The sequence below is a fragment of the Hyalella azteca genome, unplaced genomic scaffold, assembly GCF_000764305.2.
Source record: "Hyalella azteca isolate HAZT.00-mixed unplaced genomic scaffold, Hazt_2.0.2 contig12078, whole genome shotgun sequence".
NCBI lineage: Eukaryota > Metazoa > Arthropoda > Malacostraca > Amphipoda > Hyalellidae > Hyalella > Hyalella azteca.
The window spans coordinates 12440-27999 of record NW_025942046.1 but is presented as its reverse complement, the minus strand read 5'-3'; the positions used below and the strand labels follow the sequence as shown (position 1 = coordinate 27999).

General features: G+C 41.3%; 1 protein-coding gene across 1 annotated transcript in view; it reads left to right on the top strand.

Annotated features, from left to right (window-relative positions):
• Positions 1-15336, top strand: part of LOC108666666 (putative neural-cadherin 2) — a 138852-nt gene extending 123516 nt beyond the window's left edge. Inside the window, exons 14-29 of the mRNA XM_047883127.1 lie at positions 118-362; positions 1236-1405; positions 1663-1816; positions 2111-2329; positions 2667-3442; positions 3712-4129; positions 4382-4957; positions 5247-5341; positions 5738-5893; positions 8521-8709; positions 9453-9943; positions 10858-11047; positions 11542-11651; positions 12118-12246; positions 13925-14146; positions 15059-15336. Of these exons, the coding sequence (XP_047739083.1) occupies positions 118-362; positions 1236-1405; positions 1663-1816; positions 2111-2329; positions 2667-3442; positions 3712-4129; positions 4382-4957; positions 5247-5341; positions 5738-5893; positions 8521-8709; positions 9453-9943; positions 10858-11047; positions 11542-11651; positions 12118-12246; positions 13925-14146; positions 15059-15267 (4349 nt within the window). The 3' untranslated portion in view covers positions 15268-15336. The remainder of the gene's footprint in view (positions 1-117; positions 363-1235; positions 1406-1662; positions 1817-2110; positions 2330-2666; positions 3443-3711; positions 4130-4381; positions 4958-5246; positions 5342-5737; positions 5894-8520; positions 8710-9452; positions 9944-10857; positions 11048-11541; positions 11652-12117; positions 12247-13924; positions 14147-15058) is intronic.
• Positions 15337-15560: the final 224 nt, after the last annotated feature.

Genomic DNA, 15560 nt, shown 5'->3' with positions numbered 1-15560 from the left:
AATTATTTGTACAATTATTTGTATAGATGTACATATAATTTTTTCGTACTAAGATGATCTATAATACAATCTTATATGTACAAAATTATTCAACATTTTGTTCACTCGTCGGAACAGAGACCACCGCAGCGGCTGACGAGGTGGACGTCATCAAAGCGACGTCCATCGTCAAGCTCGACGTCTCGCCCTTAAACCCATCCTCGGTGACGTCCCTCTACGACGAGCCGTCCCTCATCGTCCCTATTGTGCTTGTGGATGCTGGGACGCCCCGTCTCACGTCCACCGTCCCCGTGACCGTCACATTTACGTCCCGTGGTGGACGGGACGTTTTTCATCAGCACATCACCGTGTACGCAATACAGGTAACGGTCTAACGTGCGCCATAGAAGTGAGGGTCTACGCCAAGCGGACAAGGGTCTACGCCATACGGTCAAAAGTCTACGTCATATAGTTTAGGGTCTACGTACACCGTATAGGCCGGGGTATACGAGACTCACGCAAGGGCCTATGCCATGCAGTTTAGGGTCTACGTACACGTATAGGCCGGGACATACGAGATTCAGGCAAGGGTCTGTGCCATGCAGGCAAGGGCCCTTCCTCAACTTTCCGGTACGTAAACCCTATTTATTTTACTCAACTTGCTGCGACCCCACAGAAAAGAATAAACCCTAGAAAAGAATAAAAACTTTCAGGTGAGAAAACTTGGCGAGAAAAAATGCTCTGGGATTCGAGTTCGGATGGCAGTTGTGATGTTCTAGTCTGTGACCACGGGTAAGTTTGTTCAATGTTGCACTTAGAAAGTTAATGGACATCAAAGGAGCCCCAACCTAGGTTCAAATTTTCAATTGGATCATTTCGTTCATTTACATTTCTCGTAGGATAAAATTTTTTAGAGAGTCGCAAACTAATTTATTTCTTTATGCACCTTTTTGAATTTTATGGTATAAGTAATACAATAAAATTTTAGTTCCTAGGTATCTAAGTATTGTTTAATTTCTGAAGTTGTTTTAGCGACATCACTTGATATAATAAAATGTGTCAGGCCATGATGTGCCCATATTTTATTGGGTATCAAAGTATGTGAAAATATGTAACGAAACTTATTACCTATAGATGCTATATACGATATATATTATGTAAATGATATATATAACATATATGATACATATGACACATATGATATATATTATAGATATAACATATATGATATATATGATCCACTTCCTTCCCACCAGACAGAGGAGGCGGTAGCAGGAAGCAGGTTGCCTCTGGGGCGCGCCGTGGGGGACCCTCAGGTGCCGTCAAGGACGCGTTTTGGGTGGCCAACGTCCGTAGTTCCTGAGGGCTTCCTCGTGGACTCCTACAGCGGCCAACTCAGCCTTGACGCCTCCCAGCCTGAGGGAGAGTAAGCCTTCTTGCCTCCATGTGCATTTTATAGCGTATTTATTTCTCTATCATCTCGATATGTACATGTGTTGTCTTCTGTCGTTCATTTAGTCATTCATTTGGTTGTTCTGATTCTTGGATGTTGTAATTCTGTGGCATCGGTAGAACCGTTACTTCCCTTTGACAACAGCTATGAATATTAATTCATCCTATTCACGAATGAAAGCAATTTCTGCCGAAATGAATGATCCCGGCAATAATAAATTGTGTTATCAGGTACAATATCCTGGTGTCCGTAATACGGCCGTCTGACCGTCTAGCAAATGCTCACGTTGCCATCACATTGCGCACAATTGACAGTCAGACGGCTCTCCAGGCCATCGCCGTCGATTTTGCGGGTCCACCGTCATCACTTCTGTCTAAATCCAAGGTAGGTTTCCTAAAATATATCCTACGCTTGACTGTGAATGTTTGAGGATTCTGATAATTTATCAGTCACGAGGTTTGCAGTGGGTGTTGCGTGTGTCTTATGTTTCAAATGTACTTCTACGGTATACCTTCAGAATCAATGAAGACAATTTAAATTTAACTCACAAAAAGTTCATGAAATTAAATTAGATTCAGGTTTCGCCGCAATGTTTGAATACTTTCTTCAGAGTAGGCCAATTTAAATAGAAATAACTAGTGACAAGGTAGCGATCATACAATTCACTCGCCACTAAAGGGAACGTCGTTGCTGTCATCGTTGGTTCGAATCCTTGCTCGACCTGAAAAATCTAGGCCTACAAGCGATGCCACCTCATCTGTTGCTACGCCCGCGTCAGTTTCGGTGGTATCGCTGCAGTCGGTGAACGCTTCTGATGGTCAGTCCATCACTCGCGTGTGGTTCCACGCACCCTCGCTGGAGATTCTTCCTCTCCTCCTGCACTCGCGAAAAAATGAAGTTCGTCTATCAGGAATAGTTTATTTGTGAATCGAATGCTCATCTGAGAAACATTTATGAACCTGTTCCTCTTCTTTGGTTGAATAAAATATTTCTTATGGGAGAACAATCGACAAAATCGAGCAACGATAATCTTCATAAATAGCGAAGGTCGTTGTTAATTTGGAGTACCCTAAGGCGTAATTATTTAATTTAGAGCCTATACCTTTCTACGGAATCTTTCTAGTTTTCAATTTAGATGATCGCCGAGAAAACAAGGCTCGAGGTGATATCAATAAAAATAAGCGTAAGATATTTGTAATACTGAGTTAATCGGACCAAAATTTATCGTGGGCAGATGGAAGACACATTAGGGCTTACCATTCTTGGCCCTGGCGTCAACAGGGCTGCGGTTGAGGGCTGTGAGGGTCTTTTTCTAACGCACAACAAAGTCTCTGAAAAATTTGACCACCCACCACCGCCGTTCTCACGTTTTATGACCAACAAAAGTCGAATCAACCGAAGAAAGAGAGTATTCGACCGCGTTCATGACGTCTGGAAACGAAAATTTCAGTTATCGCCCAAAAACTCGTCAATTTCTTTCCACAGAAAACGATTACACCTCCGCAAGTTTCGGTCCCACGAAGAATGCGATTGCTGTTGCAACCCAAAGGTAGTTTTAGGGGAAGGAGTTCACTTGGTTGAGGCTGAAGACAAAACTTTTGTGGGTCCAGCACTGAGACTTGACCCTAACTGCCGATGTTTGGATTCGAGTAGCAAGTCCGAGGAAGTGACTGGTGAGACTCATCTCTTGGGACTCTTCTCTCCACATGACTACGAAGAAAATGCTACTGAAATTCGCAATCAATTCACTGACACTGAACATCCCTCGGACAACCTCTGGCAATCCACAGACACCCAACAATCTAAGGACACTCACCAATTGTCCACTGAAACCTTTAGTCAATCCATGCCCCACCACATGGAGGTGAAGTACCACAAGTCTTCACCTGAAGAAGAAGCTCCGCATGCCCATGCCATGATTAACGCAGGGTTACAATCCAGACTAAACGAGTGCATATCCAGTCCTTGTCTTAACGGCGGCCGCTGTCTCCCTACCTTCCCTGGCTTCAAGTGAGTTTCCCCCACCCGATTCAAGGTTCACTAGAAGTTGAAGGAGTGGTGTTTTCTAAGCTCTTCATGGGTTGTATGTGCTACAATCTCGAGTCATAAATAATACTCCTTTAGGGTAAATTTTCTGTAAAAGTATCAATTTCTGTTATTCACAACTAGTCATTTATAAAAACGTATTCTTGACTGTAAAAAACACTTAAGCCAAATGATACTACTACCTAATACTCGTGTACGCCAATTGATGGTCACTCTGTGTCTCGAGTTGGCAGGTGTGTGTGTCCGGAAGGCAGTCACGGTCCCAACTGTAAAATCCTGTCACGACACTTCTACCGTCAGACCAAAACTACTACTGTTTCTCTTCACCACCACAAAACCAAGCCCGGTTCTAACCGTCGCGACAAAACTGCTCCAGGTCCGGACAATGTGTCCGGATCATGGGTATGGCTGCCACCGTTGCAGACGTGTTCGAAGTTGAGCTTGAGTCTCAATCTGCTTACTGAATCCGACGACGTTCTCATTTTGTCAAGCACAACGGACAGAGGCTTGGAATCTGGAATAAAGCTCCAGCTGAAAAACGGGATTCCTGTTTTCGATTTGACCCTCGGAGGAATATCCGTGACACTCACCGCCAATGTCTCCGTCAACGACTTGAAGTGGCACAATATCGACATCTTCTGGAGGAATCGGGTATGAAGATGACAGGTAGTTTAGTTATAGATTTTAATCATTCGTATTTCTTTGATATAAAATGTAATCAGCCCTGAATGTTTTGGAGCAACTGTCTAAGACTCGGAGTTTATTTTTAAATGTTCATTGGCTTGCGCGAGGAATTTATTCTCAAGCATTGATATTACAATGAAACCTATTATTAGAAGAGACTAGTATTATACTAGAAACTTTTTTTTATCATTTTTTCATTCAAAATGTTGACCTTTTCAGCACGTGGAGATGGTGGTTGATAACTGCGTATTCCCGCAGCTACACTCGTTCTCTTCGAATTCGGCTAAGAAATCTCAATCTTACAATTCTCACTCTTCTTCGTCCCTACCTTTCGTACCTCAATCTCGCTTATCACATAGATTGAACCCTCTCGTCTCCAGCGACTCTCCTTACCATGTCGACCCTAGGCGTTCATCTTCTCCGAAGCTCCAGCCTTTCTCATTCTCCGACGCTTCAAGCTCACATTTTTCTAGCTCATTAAATTCTGAGCTTTCCTCTGAAAACAACATCCCATCTTCCGATCGTGGTTTAGTCATCATCGACCATCCTTACCTCGCTGCTGACCCGACATCACAAGCCGGAGATCAACCTTCCCCCGCCTCTGGTCAACCCCCAGCAATATCGTGGCGCCCTTTGCGCACATCGTGTCGCGTGAGCTCCGCAGTACCCGGCAACACGGCGACTCTGAACACGGCAGGGGCGCCTCTGCAGCTCGGCTTCAGGGCGTCCGTGTCGACGCTCTCAGACGACATGTCCTTCACGGGCTGCATTAGGAACTTGCGTGTCAACGGCAAGGTAGTTTAGACTTATATTTGCACGTTGCTTCGTAAAATATGAGAAGCGTTCCTCTAGTACGGAATGTAGGGATGAGAAGTGGGACGAAAAAATGAATTGATTCTAATACTTATATTCATTCGAAAGGGTCAAGTGTAGTCCTGGAGACCTTGAAGCCGCTTAAAATTGGACTTAGATGAGAACATTTCAGATGCACCACCTCAATTGGTTGCGATTTACCCTAAGATTTCATGCACACTAGTCCATGAATTTATATCATCCATTAAATAAACTTTCGATGTTTTTACAGCTGCAAGATCTTGGAAGATCATTACTCAGCAGCCAGTCGTGGCCAGGCTGCCGCACACAACTTTGTGACCTCGCCATTCGGCCTGCTAATTCCAGGTGGGCATTTGCGTAGATCAAGTATATCCTCTCCTGATTGCATGTATGTATTTAGTATAACATTAATCACTTACCGATTGAGATGCGCATTCAATATAATTTATATAATTAGCAACTATGATAGCATAATTACCTTGAAGGTTATCATTTTACAAAAATTTATTATTTTGAAAATTGTAAGCACTGGATAAGATTAATCACATGTTAATGCCATTACGCGATTAATAGCTTTTATTACCCTCATATTAATGAGGGTAGTAAACCGCAATCCCGAACCGCAATTCAATCTCAACCGCTATCTTATATCTCACATCAGCTGAACTACTATCCCATCTGAACCACCACCCTATTCGAACCACTACCTCAACTCACCACCAAATTTGTGCCACAACCAAGGTGCGACGAGACGCTCGGGGTGTGGCAGTGCTCGCCGGGGTGGCAGGCGCCAGAGTGCGGGGTGCCCACGCTGCCCACGCACTTCTCCAGCAGCGGCTTCGTGCAGGTGGCGCTGCTCTTCACGCCCCCTCCTGCCTTCACCGCCCTAGAGCTTAGGTCTGCACACGCTACACGTTCCGTTAATGTCAAGTTCCGTTAATTTTAATCTGTGCGTATTAAGATCATATTTTTTATGAAATTGAATCGTATTATTTATTGGTATCGATCATTTATTTTTTTACTCTCACTATGAATTTTATCCTCAGTTAATATAATTTTCAGTGTCAGTAACTAAAATCGTTTTCAGTAGTTTAGTAGATTTATAACTGCCTTCCAGAGAACAATCAATATTGACATTACTGCTGGGTCATAATAGTGGCATTTTGGCTTGTCACCCAGTTTTTCTCTGCTCTTTTCATAATCTATCCAACACGGAAGTGAATAGATCAGTTAGTATGTCTTCCGAAAGTGGATAGATTCTGTCCTTGCGAACAGTTGTCCGAGTTATAGACGCGGGATGGCCTGCGCGTTTTCCTATATAATCGACTTCTATGATGCAAACAATTGAACAATAAAATACATTTAGCATTAAACATCAGAGTTAATTGAAAATTCCATCCCATTATTGCACATGTCGCAGATGAGTGGAGTAAAATGTTTTATGCAACAATTCCGTTTCTAATTCATTTTTGTCTCTTTCTATTGGTAATTGAATGCTTCTCGAATAATAACTACTATCTGAGTAATTTCTATGAAATTTCTGTTTCATGACTCAACTTATACTGCAAAATGCAAAATTTGCTCCCCTTTTCTTATTAATGTTTGTCAAAATTTGTTTATTTATGTTATAAGCATGACGCCACATGCAGGAGTTGTTCGGGCACGATCCACGTAATCAATGTGTCGGAATATTACTTGGGCCTCAAAATTCATTTTTAGTGGGAGAATTATAATTTTTCAATAATTATTCAATTACTAATAACAATTGACCTTATTAGCATCAGTTCAATTCTCCGCTGACCAAGAAGCGCGCGTATTAGACACAACATACCGACGTTCCTTCACGGGTGTGTAGGAACACCTTATTAATCCTGTTTTAACCCTCTACCGCCTAACATGAGTAACCGTTGCAATATTGTCACAAGCCTACTTCTCAAAAAGGATACGTCCTAGTGAGCGCAAAATGACTTGCACTGATGGTTGCCGCCACGTACAACAACTTTAAAATGTTCTCTGTTGCGTACAAACATCCTTAGGTTGCTACACTCAATATAGTTTACGTATATATATAATTTCGTTTGAAAGTTCTGTTCTCGGAGAGTGGCATACGGCGGTAGAGGGTTAACATGGGAATAAAAAGACGCATAGAAGAAAACTCATTTACGCGGCACACGAATGCAATTGGACAAGAAGAAAACCACTTATTTCTATCTCGAGTGCCACAGCGTTGATACAAGTTGAACATACAGGCACCCCGTAAATCCAAATCGGCTCTCAAATACGTTGTGCATCACAAAATAATGGCCATATTTAACTTACACTGGAAACAGTCTTAAATTAAAGGCGATGCAAAGTAAATTGAACTTGTAAATGAAAATATGAACAACATCTATCCTAGGCCAAGAGCTGCTGCTTGGTTTTATATTGGCGTGAAGGCTGCTTTGATAAATTGATTTTTCGCTGGGTTGACATGCAGAGTGCCTCGCTTCCGAGGGCTGCTTCTTACGCGTCGCACAGGAAAAATTCGGTTTGGAGAATTATCCAACAAATTTCTATAACTTGCACAGCTGTTGATAAATACCTCCATATATCTTCAGGCGAATTATGTATGGAATGGATCACTTTAACAGTACGCAGCATTTTCTCGCATTTCCCACCATACACAAGTGATCAAATTCGTTCCTACAGCACCATACATTCTCCAACAAACACGAGCGCGCAGAATTCTCTATCATTCACCTGCGCTCAACATTCTCCAGTATTCACCAGCGATTATTACTGTCTACATTCATCAGTGCTCAACAATTTCCAACATTATGCTCTACAACCAAGTTGTATAGCGTTATACTTGCTAGCAGGTGGTGGTGTCTGCCGTGAGCCGATTCAAAGCCCAAACCATGAAACATCAATCAACTGTTAACAATTCTGACTGTTAGGTTCATCTAGTCGATCCAGCTGTCGTGGTGAATTAAGAATAAAAACTAGAGCATGTCATAACGAGATATTCAAGCAAACATGAACCCCATGTTAAAAATTTGAATTGAAACTGAATATTGAGAAGCTCAATTTTAATTTCTATACTACCGATGTTAGATATAGCAACGAATATCATTTAAGAAAGCACTTGGCAGTAAAAACTAAGAAAATTAATGCTAAACACGTTTAGGAGTGGGTATGTTCCTGTTACAAATAGAACATTATCCGTACACAATATAATGTGTGCTAATTCATAGCAAAGTAATACCAAAAATATATAAATTAATTTTTTGGAGATTGTTGATTCATCAATCGTCCGACTCTAGACTCTAAAATTTATCTCAGCGTGATAAATTTTACACCACAAATTTTCGATGGCTAGTTTGATTGCATCTACAAATCTGTTAAAAATCACTAGTATAAAGCATGAACATTAAATTCCTACTTCTTTCTACGGTATAATGTCTCGGAAATTCTTATTAAAGTCTCTGACACTATCCCGCGTCTCTGATACGCACGTATCTGTGACACTCTCGTCTCTGACACAGAATACGCACAAGGGTGCGCAGCAGTCTCGTCTTAGCTCTGCGCTCAGCCTCGGGCGCTGAGAACCTGGTCCTGGACTTGAGAGTCGGCCGACCCTGCCTCAGCCTCCAAACTCACGCCTCACACTACGTCTCAGTCTGCCTCGATGCCTCAGCGTCAGATGGTCTCTGGCACAACATCAAAGCTCATAGGTCAGTGACGCATTCCATTCAATTGATACCGTTTAGGTTAAAGACAACTTACTTTTGACTTGTTAGTTCACTCCAACTGTATTTGTATGCGTGTTATTGAACTTCAATTTTATCCATCGGTTCAAACTATGTACCACAATAATTAGACTGTGCATAATATATGCAATTTCACTTGTATAGTATGCATAAGCAGACATAGTCATGCAAACGTGAGAGATTCAATTATTCTCTTCACTGATTTTGCTCTCCGCCTGGAAGGTAAAGAGAATAAAAGTTAGAAGAAAGATGGATAAAAGCAACAAAATAAAAGGAAGTAAAGTGTTCCGTTTAAAATAATATAGTATCCAAACAGTGGCTCAAACTATTACAGTGTTAAGAAGGCGTAGATGATATATAGTTCAATTAGGATCATCAGGTTGGTAAATTGAAAAAAGGAAGTTGAATTGATTCACCGAAGTCCGAATTGTAGGTGTCGGCGGGCTTGATTCGGGACAATTTTTTCTCATCGTGTGTGCGATTTTAAGCCTCGAGAAAAGAACGAACTTAACTCAGATTGAGTATTTTTAGATCATTGTATAAATTTGTAAGAAATTCTTATAGAATAATTCTAAGCCTTATTCCTGTTGTCATTTTTTCAACTTCGCAATCGTAAAAATAAACTAAAGTTCCATCAAATTAATAAACTTTTTCATTGTAATCTACCAGCATATTATGTGATGAACTTATAGAATTGCAACCCGCAGGTACAGCAACACCCTTGAGCTCATCATGGATGAAGGGGAGGCTTATGCCAAGACTTCCACCCAACCTCTCCAAGCATACGAGCTCGCCTTGTCCTCTTCACCTTCAGCTCAACGTCGTCAGCGAGATGCTGTGGTCAGCAGCAGTGGTGCTGTGGTCAGCAGCAGTGGTGCTATGGTCAGCAGCAGTGGTGCTGTGGTCAGCAGCAGTGGTGTTGACATCGACCAAATCAATGTCGATAGATACGACAGACCTGAAGCCCTTAGTTACGGCCGAATCAATGTAGTTGGAAACGGCCAATCTGCAAAGAAATTTAAAGTGCCACTAAAGAATCAAGCATTCAGAACGCCGTATTTACCGTGGGCAAGAAACGGGGGCACTATGAAACGAGAATCTGATGATTCACGTCGAAGTAACAACCTCTCATCTCATGATGATATTCTACAAGATCTCATCACTGATTATCCAATGCTCTACAGCAACTTTAAAGCCGGTGCGTATCATGAGCGAATTTAATTTTTTTTTTTCATATCCTAACGAGTACGTCAATAATAATAATATAATAGCGGTTTCAGCGTTATTAGGCCGTAGGCCTGTCGCCGATTCTTAACATCGCAGAATATTCACAGCATTTTGCGGTCTCGAACTCGCAACTCACTGCTACAATTCTGCTGTGCTTAACCGCCCGGCCTCCTTGCCGATTCTGACCAGAAACTGGCGCACAGAGCTGGGATCGAACCCGGGCCTCTCTGCTCCAATCTTGGTACTCTGAACTTTAACCACTGGGCCACCCTGTTAAAATGTTAGATCATCAGCGTGTTTAGACCTTGGCAGTTAACTTTTCGGCTTCTTAGCATAGAAATGGTGTTTCAGTTCCATATCGTGATATGAAGCCATGAATGAATCAATGATGTTCATATACTCGTATTAACATATCTAGTATTTCCTTTTGAAGGTGATGATTTTCCCACCTGCTCTTGAATTTATGTAAATTAATGGTCATTTACCTTATCGGCTGCCACTGTTAGAAAAAAATATAACTCAGTACCCACTGCAGTGAGTGTCAGAGAGCGCATTTTCTCGTAGACGAAAGCGTGAAGTCACGGACAGACGGACAGACAGACGGACATGACGAGCACAATAGCGCCTTTTTTCCATTAATGAGAAAATGCGCTAAAAATGGTAAAAAAAACGGTCTTACCGGCATTCTAGTAACCGGCCGCCACGTGAAAATAAACCGTTTCGCTGTTTTTTTAGATGTTGTACTGGTTACTATAGTGTTAAATTTGAATAAAAACGGTCATACGGTGTTTTTTCACGTGTCGGCCGGCCACTAGAACGCCAGTGAGACCGTTCAACGGGGATTTTTCTTAAAGCGACATGATAACCGCAACTTCTACGTCACAGGCTGTCTGGACGATCTACACGTGGCAGGCTTCCCTATCTCCCTGAGCCCCTCGACCCCCGCCAGTGAACACCACCGCACGGAGGCGTCACATGGCGTCACGGAAGGCTGCTTGCCCCCCGACGTGTGTCTGAACGTGACCTGCCCTGACCCTTACACTTGTGTGGACGAGTGGAGGCAATACTCCTGCAGGTGAACTACGTAGTTAATTCTGACCGGACGAGTCCAGTCAGTACCACTATAACCACGTAAGATGTTCTGTATGAACGAGTCCAGCCAATACCGCTATAAGTAACGACGTAAGATGTTCTGTATGAACGAGTCCAGTCAATACCGCTACAAGTAACCATGTAAGATGTTCTGTATGAACGAGTCCAGTCAATACCACTATAATAAGTAACCACGTAAGATGTTCTGTATGAACGAGCGGAGACAATCCATGTATTAATTTTGTGTGCACGAGTCAATAGTCCAGCAGGCGAGCAACATCTTGAATTCTCTTTGAGCAAATAGAGACAATAGATACTTTGGTAGTTAAAAAAATGAGTTAATAAATTTCTTATTTAAAACAAGATAATCATTCCAAATCTCCAACTCTTTGACCTATAATTTGAGAATAATTTCTACTTGCTACCAGGAATATCAATAAATATATATTATTCTATTCGGGTATCTATGGCTTTCAGATGCATCCCGGGCTCTGTTCTCAGCGCCGACGGTTCCATTTGTTCCGACGTGGATGAGTGCGACTACTTTCCTTGCTTGCATGGCGGCACCTGTACCAATGTGCCACTAGGTGAACATATACGTCTGTGTACTAGTGTACATACATGTCAAGACGTTAGGATAATCTATGTCAGCTTGTATGCGCGAAATTTCTTCTTCTTAAGCCTTCATGTAGTTACATCTAGGTGAGCTTTTTTTTTTTGTTTTTTTTTTTTTTTTGTCTTGTTAGGCCATTACGTCTATTTAAACTTGCGACATTGTCTGTAGCATTGTTTCCACATATTATCAAGTCAGTTCTTGCGTTTAAGTAAGTTTGCATCCGTGTACCTAGATTTTGTCTAAAGCCCGTACAGGGTGCCTGCATCTTGTTAAACCTATGCTTAGTTCTAGGTACGTGAAACATAAGTACATAGTTCAACGTACAATGGACCTACTTCTTATAATAATAATAACTAAGATTATTATATCCAATTTATTATTGTAAACATTAATAATAATAATAATAATAATAGATTCTTATTACCGCCATGTCCCAGGCTACCGTTGTTCATGTCCCCCGTCGTTCACGGGCCTGAACTGCGACGTTAGAGTTGAGCGCGCGTCGTGGGGGGCGGGGGGCGCTGTGGTGCTGGCGACGCTCACCGCTGCCCTGGCGTTGCTTGCTGGTGACACTCTACACTCGGGGGCTACTTCCAGTGTTCCTGTTTCTTATACTTTCCCCATGTTCCTGTTTCTTCTACTTTCCCCATGTTCCTGTTACTTATACTTTCCCCATGTTCCTGTTTCTTATACTTTCCCCATGTTCCTGTTTCTTATACTTTCCCCATGTTCCTGTTTCTTATACTTTCCCCATGTTCCTGTTTCTTATACTTTCCCCATGTTCCTGTTTCTTATACTTTCCCCATGTTCCTGTTTCTTATACTTTCCCCATGTTCCTGTTTCTTATACTTTCCCCATGTTCCTGTTTCTTATACTTTCCCCATGTTCCTGTTTCTTATACTTTCCCCATGTTCCTGTTTCTTATACTTTCCCCATGTTCCTGTTTCTTATACTTTCCCCATGTTCCTGTTTCTTATACTTTCCCCATGTTCCTGTTTCTTATACTTTCCCCATGTTCCTGTTTCTTATACTTTCCCCATGTTCCTGTTTCTTATACTTTCCCCATGTTCCTGTTTCTTATACTTTCCCCATGTTCCTGTTTCTTATACTTTCCCCATGTTCCTGTTTCTTATACTTTCCCCATGTTCCTGTTTCTTATACTTTCCCCATGTTCCTGTTTCTTATACTTTCCCCATGTTCCTGTTTCTTATACTTTCCCCATGTTCCTGTTTCTTATACTTTCCCCATGTTCCTGTTTCTTATACTTTCCCCATGTTCCTGTTTCTTATACTTTCCCCATGTTCCTGTTTCTTATACTTTCCCCATGTTCCTGTTTCTTATACTTTCCCCATGTTCCTGTTTCTNCTCGTGTTGATACTGGGGTCTATTGCGGTGTCTCGTGTTGATACTGGGGTCTATTGCGGTGTCTCGTGTTGATACTGGGGTCTATTGCGGTGTCTCGTGTTGATACTGGGGTCTATTGTGGCGGCGGCTCGTGTTGATACTGGGGTCTATTGTGGCGGCTCGTGTTGATACTGGGGTCTATTGTGGCGGCTCGTGTTGTTTCTGTTGATTGTTGTGGTTTCTTTTATTTTTCCTCTTAATTATTGTGGCGTTTTGTCTTTTCTCCGTTGATTATTGTGGTATTTTTCTGTTGTTTATTTTGACCTCTTGTCTTGTTCCTAAGTAATATTATATGTATTGATTCATGTTTGATGTATTTATTGAGTTGTTCTGTTCATCTATTCAGAACGCAACATCTATTCAAGTTTTGTTCTGGGATCCTTGGTATTACTTTCATTCTTTTCTCTCATTATCTTATTTAAACAGTAGTTTGTTTAGTCGGTTTTCAGCATGTTGCTTCTCTTGTCCTGTTGTCAAATCCTCACCTATGTTCCAACAATGCCCCATTTCATTTACCTTTCTGCTTTTCAAATTCAATAAAAGATAATTGTAAGCAGGAACTATTTGATTCATATACACTTTAGATTATCTTTTCGCCTGAACGTTTTATTGACAATTCATCATATTTAATTTGTCAACAAATAAAAATCTTCATACCTGAAATAAAACCAATTCATCTATCTTTCAGAATATCTTCATTTCTTTGGCAGTAAAACCGTAGCAATAAATTTTCTAGAACCTTATTTCGAGAGGAAATGTACAGTAGCAAAAAATCGAGCTGAACATATATAATTCCATGAGAAATTTCGCAATAAAACCTAATTGTTTCTTTCCCCTCAGCACTATTCGCATGCGGGTTGCTTTTCTGGAAAAGCCGACGAAGAAGGATGAATTCAGAAGCCCTCTCTCCTCGTCTGACCCGCTCAGTGGAGCTCCCCACCATCACAGCCTCTTCACTCCCACCTCCTGCTGCCAAGGATGTCAGGCCGCAACTAAACCCCAGCAACTCCGAGAGCGAAGCTACATCATTTGGTGTCATTCTCAGAAATTCAGGCAAAGATCGTGAGTTAGCTGCGCTGTTTGAGGCGGCTTTTGAAGTTTATAACCTTGACATTAACTGATCAATCACTATTTGTTCATTATTCTCGAGATTTGTTATGAAAATTTCCAAAACTATGGCAATGTTGACAATTTTTGAAGCAACAGGACAATTTAGCAGCGGTTTTCCAATTTGCAGGTAACCAAATTTACAGAACATATTCTGATAAATAATTTAACACTCTTGGGAGTCTTACGCACGTGTTTATCATGCGATTTTTTCAAAATAAACTAAATTTTTCGAAAAAGACTACTAAGTTATATGGCTATGAAAGCATTTCATTGACGAATGGTTTTCGTCTTTAAAAAGGAATCTAACGTCCAATCTAACAAGGAATCTAACAAACCATAAATTGAATTAGCAAAATAATTTTCCAAATACCGAGATTGTTTTTCATAAAAATTCTAATCTCTGAAGCTCCATAACCTGTAAATGAATAAAAATTGAAAAATCCCATAACTTGGGCGCGACGGATAGGTTCCCATAAGTTCGTGTGCAAAATTACAGCGAAACCTGCGAGTGAGCAGTAGTTCGAAAGCTTCCAAGAGACTGCAAGACCGGCATAAATAAATCTCGAGAAATTGATCCAAAAAAGTTTGGAGCGATGTGCAAAGCACCAGTGAATTTCAACTTTAAATATACTTTTGACAGTTTTTTACGTACCTGCATAAATGGGTAAATTTTTATTAACTGTTGATTTATTTTCGTTATCAAGTCAACTAGTTACTCATATTGGTTTGCGTCAGGAGCGACAAGCTCGTCGAGTTTGCACCTTATTTCAATAAAATCATGCCGCTGTTTTTTAGTTAATCTTTACAAGGTTATTCAAGACGTTTCAGACAGTAAATCAGCAATAAATACTGATTTTTTTTCAGGTAAAAGCTTCCCAGTGGAGAAAGTCAAGACGGCAGTCGCGATGAGCGACGACTTGGTAACAAGTACACCGGACTTGGACGTTTCTTATAAGGCTCAAACTAAACGATCTTCTGGACGTAAACCGATAATTTTCAGTGGACGGTCCTCTAACAGCGCGATTGTAACTGCAACTGATATTGATAAGCCTGTGAGAAAGTGTGCAAGATAGCCCGTCTAACAACCGGGAGCTGCAAAACATCAAGACGTAATATGTGATGATATACGTCACTTCAAGTATACGTGCCATGTTAACAAGTTGTTTAATCTGAACCTTACTTCGAGAATGAAGTGACCTCACCCTGAACCTCGAGGTAAGTGTTGCACTGCAAGTTGGGCAATAGAGTTCTATCTGTCTGAAACGATTTAAATTCAACCCGTGCTTCTATGATAATGTGCTTGCGGCGGGGATTCACACGGGCTTCTTTCAAACCAGATACATGAACCTGTTAAACTTATCGCATA